At 42.8% G+C, this 7,395-nt stretch overlaps 1 protein-coding gene across 1 annotated transcript; it reads left to right on the plus strand.

Annotated features, from left to right (window-relative positions):
• The first annotated feature begins 1,605 nt into the window (after positions 1 to 1,605).
• On the plus strand, positions 1,606 to 4,128 carry LOC117552253. The gene is made up of 3 exons (XM_034225597.1): positions 1,606 to 2,304; positions 2,915 to 3,050; positions 3,259 to 4,128. The coding sequence occupies exons 2-3, from the start codon at positions 2,937 to 2,939 to the stop codon at positions 4,009 to 4,011; spliced, it is 867 nt and encodes a 288-aa protein (XP_034081488.1). The 5' UTR covers positions 1,606 to 2,304; positions 2,915 to 2,936; the 3' UTR covers positions 4,012 to 4,128.
• The last annotated feature ends 3,267 nt before the right edge of the window (positions 4,129 to 7,395 follow it).

Genomic DNA, 7,395 nt, shown 5'->3' on the forward strand with positions numbered 1-7,395 from the left:
TCAGCCATACAGGTTCGAGCCTACTTAGTACTACTTAGTAGATACAATGATTTTGATTACTAGATATGTATGCATGTAGTACCACCCTTGCTAGCGATTCCCTCTCTAGTTTAGCATACTCAGCCTCGTTGTCCCTGGCCCTAGAACCACGATTTTATGGGGCCGGAAAAACTGGGGGAAAATACCCACTGGCCGGTACTACGCTATATGGAAAGGCCACCAAAAACTGGCCTGGCCTGGACGATAAAGGACGTTTAAACGGGGCTACCCGCTGCAATGGAAATGCGCTATAACATACCTTATTCTTACTCCGAGCACTACTTCTGGTCCTCCGTCGCTTCACACTTGCAGAGGGCGATTTCTCAACTGGCCGAACTGGTGTCCTGGTCGGTGATGACACCAGAAAGACCGATGGTACTGCATCTCCATTAAGTAATGGTTGTTCAATAAATCCCATGTTATGTTTTATCATACTCATAGTAGTCGTCCGGAAACTTGAAATGTTCGCTGCATACATGCGCCTGTGGATCTTTCGGTTCGGGCCGGCCACATTTCACTAGCCACTGCCTCCGAACGTACTTCCTACGCTTACCTTTTGGCAACAGATGGAACCGAGCATTCCGTGGATTGTTCCCATCAGAATAGGCTACATGCACTAGGGTCTGAGACGTACTTCCGCCTTAGCCGTTATACTAGTGAGGTGAGATGAAGCCTTATGAAGCTTTGAAGCTTTCCAGCCAATTGGTTCGCAAAAGGGTTCATCTCATGAGGCTTCATCATGGGCTTCATTTGAACACAAACCCCCTGTTGGTCAAAGTGTGTAAAACAGGCAGATTGGACATCTCAACAGTGTGCTCTATCTCATACCGAGTTCCCAATGAGTAAAGCCTTAGAATAACTCTAAACAACGAACATAAAATCATATCTTAATGTTAACAATATTGTTTTTATTCCAGTTGAATGATTGTGATTGAAAAGCCTAAGGAGGCTGGTAAACATTGCAAAGAGGGATTTGCATTCCTTCATAAACTTAACCATGTTGTAGCCTGAGAAAGGCTAAACCATATCAAAGAATACATTTATTAACTACATTGTCTCATTTAGCTGTAGCTTTTATAAACAACAAAAAATACGTATTGTTCAGTCGTTGAACCAGGGACCCTGCGGTCGTGAGTCAACTGCTTTCCAGCTGAGCCACAGCACACACACTACAGCTCCCTGAAAACACTGGAACATATTTATTCCTGTATTTATTCATGTTTTTATTCCTACATTTATTTATGCTTGTATCTATTTATACGTTATGACATGTTCCGACCTCTATATAAGTGAGGGTCTGAGCTCTCTTGATTTCATCGTGTCACCGGGCCCGGGTACAGGAGGGGTAATATGGTTCTTATTATACATCCATGGGTATTATGAGCGTTGTGGTTCAACGGTTCAACCGATCTGAATCGCTTCGTGAAGCAGTCACGTGGTATCGACAGGCAGCGAGGCTTCGTTTGTCATCGATGACGTCACTGGCACAAAACGATACAAGCCTCGATACCTGCTTCACAAAAAGCTTCGGGGATTACTCGACACACGCTCCGAAGCCTCGGCACAATACGTAACATCACTACGTTATACTGCTCGGACGCTTCCGGGTTGCTTCTGGTCTGCGTAGCTGAGCGTCCACAAATGTTTTACTGTTTAAATCTGTGGTTTAAATATGAGTCGACGGAAGATTTTCAAAACGGAGCATTTGCAAAGACAAGTAAAGAACTACTCCGAGCACTGCTGTGTCCCACTTTGTACGGCGTCAGCTAAATTCAACGGCGTCCTAAGTTTCCATGGCTTTCCGACCGAACTCGAGCTGCGAAGACAGTGGCTGGTTAAAATACGACGCGATAACTTTACAATCTCCTCTCACTCCAATGTCTGCAGTCGTCACTTCGCTACGGATAAACTAATAGAGCCAAAAACCCTTGATGGCCGTAGGAGGCTTGTGAAAGGTGCTGTCCCAACTCTGTTTGAGTGGAATCACTTCACTGCTCAAACACCGCGGGCTAGTGTTTGGGAGAGAAGGGAGCGGCCCACTGAACCAGTCTCTCGGGAGGAGCAGGAAGAGCACATCGATGTCCGTGACCATGATTACTGCTCAACCCCTGAACCAGCTTCACTGGACATGTCCTCTCAAGCTACAGAAGACAACTCCAAAACATTGGAGGATCTGCAGAAGCAACTGCAGGAGTTAAGAGTCCAGCGAGAGTTTTGATTACAGCGGTTTGCTGGCTCCGACGACAACATCCGATTCTATACCAGGTAATGTTTTGGCTAAATTCTATCCAAGTTTTTGAGATGGGTTAGCTTATAAATAATCCTGTTTACCTGCCGTTTGACTGCTGACTATTTGCATGCAGTGTTGGAATAAGTAGGCTACTCAACTTAACGGAAGTATAAGTACAAATACTATGGTTTGAAAATACTCCTGAACTGAACATGTAGAATCATAAATCATGTGTTATCATAAGTAACTAGAAACTATGAAGGTTAACTAAATGTGGTGGAGTAAAACATACTAATACTAACAACATACTGATAATACTTTACTACAAGTGGAAATCTTCAAAACCTTACCAAAGTAAAAGTACATGTCAATATCCACTGCGTTTCTCCCAGTTGCACACTTAAGAATGAAGAGTAAAAGTAGTCATTCTGTGTAAAATGTTCCCTGTATGTTTTAGATTATTATTACTGCTGCTTTAATGTAGTTGTTACATGTTACTGCTGTATATTACTATACCTGCACCAAGTGCCTTCTTAATCAGTCTATTTGAATTGTAATGTATTATAGCAAACAAGAGGAAAGCATTAGCCCATGTGTTACAGTTAACGAGTCAATTAATGACTGACATGTGTCTTTTGTGTACAGATTCCCGAGCTATAACCACCTGATGGCCTTCTGGTTTTTGATTGAGCCTTCCATTTATAAAATGGTTCGTGTTACAAGAGCGATATCAGCTGCCAAGAGGAATGAAGAAGTGGTTACACACGCACGTCCATCAACGGTAGGCTACGTTTCTTTTAACACACAATCTAAACACAAACTGAAGGGAAAATGTTTCTCCAACATTTCATTGCTTTCGTGTAGGCTAAAAGGCTATAGTACTCAATCCTTTTTGAATACATCAGAGAACTAAAACAACTTAATGTTTTTCCCATGGTGTGCTACACTCATGACATTAATATAGTACCATTTTTTTGTTTATCTTCCAGAGACAGCTGCTTCAGCCAATTGACAAGTTCTTCCTTTTTCTCTGCTTCCTGTCGGTGGGTTTGAAAGAGAGGGACCTTGCAAACCGCTTCAACGTACACCAGTCCACTGTGAGCCGCATCATTGCAACATGGACGAGTTTTCTTACAACTTTATTGGGGTCACAGTGCATCTGGCTTACACCTGCAGAAGTTCAAGCCCACCTCCCAGAGGCATTCAAAGATTTCCCAGACACACAGGTGATCCTGGATTGCACAGAGCTGAGGTGTCAAACACCATCCTCACTCCTCCTCCAAAGTGAAATGTATTCTACATACAAATCTCACTGCACCATGAAAGCCCTGGTTGGCATAGCCCCACATGGCGCAGTGACATTTGTTTCCAGTCTGTATGGTGATTCTGTCAGCGACAAGGAGATTTTCAAACAATCTGGAATAGCTGCGTTGTTGACTGAAAACATGGCAGTGATGGTAGATAAGGGCTTCCTGATCAGCGATTGCTGCAAATGCAAGGTGTACTGCCCACCTTTTCTGTCAAAGCAGAAGCAAATGCCAGCCTATCAGGTGAGGGAGACACAGGCCATTGCCAGACTGAGGGTTCATGTGGAGGGTGTCATTAGGAGGATAAAAGAGAACAAACTTTTTGATGGTGTCATCCTCCTGTCCCATGCCTACAACATCAACCAACTGTTTGCAGTAGCATGTATGCTGTCAAACTATCAGAACAAAGCATTGGTCAAGAAATGGGTGAAATAAGACAAGATGATGACACCTGTGCAGGTAGCTGTGATTAAGCTGGGTGAGCACACCGTAATCCCGTGTTGCCTGACACACGCTAGTGTTTTGTTTGAATAAATGATAAATAGCAAATTACAATGCGTTGATGATTTCTTACAAATGCACTGATTTACTATTCATTACACAAATCACTTCACTTTATTGTCTTTTTAAATACAATTGTATATTTATTTACATATATGAAATGTGACAAACAATATATATCAAAAACAAAATATTGAAATCACATTTTGTTGTCATTCAGAACACATGATTGAGGGATTGCCTCCTAAAAACAATGACGGCTGAGCCAGGGTCTAGCAGCTAACTGCTTACAGAGTTAACAATGGCTACAGTGCCCACTACTTTTTTAATGACAGGTACTTCGGCATGTATGTGTAAAAAAATAAATAAAAAAAGTCTACTTTTTCTCTGATTGCTCTTTGCACTTCTGGATCTGTGTATATTCTTTGCACCAGGTAGTCCTCTTGTGCCCACACTACAAAATCACACCACTGCATCCCAGATACAAGAAGTTGACCCTGTACTTGCCAGTAATAGGCATGGCTTTTCTTGAGCTTAGGGGAGCCACATTCCATCTGCACATATTTGCAGTCGACATAATTTGGGACATTGGGACATTTGAATTCAACACGGCCAAATTGGGGATATTCTGTTGGGTCAAAAACAACTCCATCAGGGGAGGCACCAAGCCAGGGCGTAGAGGGGTGAATGACAAGGCCACAAGGGGAGTAGTTCACGTTTGCCAGTCTACTGTATTCAGCTGCTACTGTGGGCTCCATCTCAGCACCTCTCCTCATTTCTGCAGTCTGCCTTGTACCTTTGAGTATTCGCTCTGCAAGAGAGTTAGGAGAGCTCTCACCTCTGACGTGACAAATCTCTCTAAACCTAGAGGCAGTAACCCTGGGTTTGCGGAGCAGATGCCACTCTGAGCTAGAGCTTTGCTCACGGGTAGCCTCCTCAATTTTGTCAGACATTTCCAAATCAACAGATAAGCTGTTCATATGTAGTTGCTCCTCTTCTGAGCACACCAGCGGTAAATCACATGGCAAGATCACATACCCCTCTATGGGCAAGTGGGGTGTTGGTGGTGTGTCAGTGTGAAGTGTGGTGTACCGAGACGTCAAAGCAGGCATCTGATAGGACAGAACACTGCCCTCCTGCACAATCCCGAAGGCACTTTCCACAAGGGGCTTGTCAGGTCTCATATTCATTGTGGTCACAAGCGGCCTGTCTTCAATGCTGAATGCTGAGTATGCCTCCGTAACTCTGAACAGGCAGGGATCTGGTAATGGCCCCACCATGCCTCTGTAGAATCCACTCCTACAAAGAATGGCAAAGACAATATAGCACATTAATGTAACAATAAAGGTTAGGAATACAGCACCAGAATTATGAATTTTAAAAACACAGGAAACACAATTTTCCAGCTAAAATTACCTTACTCCAGTCTGCACCATCCTATTTGGTACAGGCTTGGTGAAGACCATGGAGTTGATGGGCCCTGGCTTCACACCCTTAAGGAAAAGACAATTACTGTTCGTTGAGTCACTTTAAAACAAAAACTCTGTGAAAGATTACAAGTATTTGAACCTCATTGACATTACCATTGTTCGCGGCTTGTGCCATTGCTGTTCCGATTCAGTACAGCTATGCACAGGTGGCACAACTGGCATGTTCAGTTCAGTGTAGTGTGCTGTTTGGAACAGCAATGCTACTGTGTGATTGCACAAAACAGTTCCTGCAACACAGGAGCACTGGTTGTGCGTGAGCACCACTGGTGATGAATCACGAAGCGTTATCTAAAAAAGAGAGAAGAAATACTAGTGATTAGTAACCTCACTTGTTACTATGAGCCAGGAGGTTATTATGAGTAGAATTATTGGTTATTTTTACTGACCCATTATCCTAGAAGAAGCATGTATTCCTGAATGCTTAGTGTTACCCTCTTACCCTACAATACCACAATGAACTTTCTTTGGAAACTAAGATGCCTTGAAAATTGTATTAAAGCAGTTTTTACTATATATTTGAACCCCCAAACTTACACATCCATAATCAATGTAATAATATCTGACCAATCAGCTGTGATAAAGCAGGGAGAAGTAGGACACTGTTGAGATTCCCTTAAGGTAAACTAATGTTTAACTGAACTGAAACTCAATAAACAGGGGGGAACAGTGTCAATGCTGCCTGCCTACACTCAAACTGTGTGCTGTCTCGCTCTTCTGCATTGACCTGTAGCACAAGGCTCTCACGCTGACCTGCCCTGTCAGCCTGTCTTTATTGGACACTGAATGAAGAAAAACAGAGCAACAGCGTTAGATCTATACTCACGTCAACACATCTATGGCAACATTGCTTTACAAAAGCTGATACCATTATGCAGTGTGGCTAACAACAAGATAACCTTGGCTAGGCTATAAGGCTATTAAACGATAGTATTTGTTAGCAAAATGGCTAATGTTTTAAAGAATTAACACCAGAAACAGTACATAGCGTTACCCAGAGCCCTATAGTAGTCTACTATAGTAGTAGTATAATAATAATAATAATAATAGTAGTTATACTATAGGGCTCTGGCGTTACCTAGCTTTTGACAGCTAATGTTAGCGTAACCCGGAGCATAAGCTAGCTGTTTAGTACCGGTTACCTTCTTACCTTCATAGTTGTGTATATATGACGCAGCATATAATTTGAAGCCTTTATCGAGTTTGCTGGCTGGGGCTTTAGTCGTCCGGCAAATCCGATGAACATCTGACATTTTTAATTTCGGAAGCTCTTGTAGGCAGCGGGTGTAGAAGGTCGTCATTTTCAAACAGGAAATGAATCGGCCGCTATGAGTAGAATGCGGAAGTGACTGTGCATGTAGCCTATTGTGGCAATGTTTCGCGATACAATGAGGCATATTTGAAGAGAGTAACTACAGTAAATAACATGAACATCAACGTGTCCTCGAAACCAAACGCATGGTTTACGTCACGTCCGGTAAAATGGCGCCGCCCACAGTGTTGATGTTATTTCGGTAATTAATCAGTTTAAAATCACTGATAATGTCATCGGATTAAAAAAAAAAAAAAAAGACTGGCAGAGACTGGTCTGTTTTATCGGATGATAATTATTTAAAAATGAGTGTCATGAGCATACCATTCCTTTAAGTGCAGAGTGTGAGTTAGAGTAACTGTTCAGAGTCTTAGTCTGCTTCCATCAACAACACCGTCTTGTGAATAGGCCTTTCGAGGTAGACAGGTTTAGCGAGGCGCTTTCCCTTTCCATCCAGGGTAGAGTCGCTGATAAGCAGCTTGAGCCTTCTCACTCTTCCATCCCCTCCTGGGTACACTT

This window comes from Gymnodraco acuticeps, unplaced genomic scaffold (genome assembly GCF_902827175.1).
Source record: "Gymnodraco acuticeps unplaced genomic scaffold, fGymAcu1.1, whole genome shotgun sequence".
NCBI lineage: Eukaryota > Metazoa > Chordata > Actinopteri > Perciformes > Bathydraconidae > Gymnodraco > Gymnodraco acuticeps.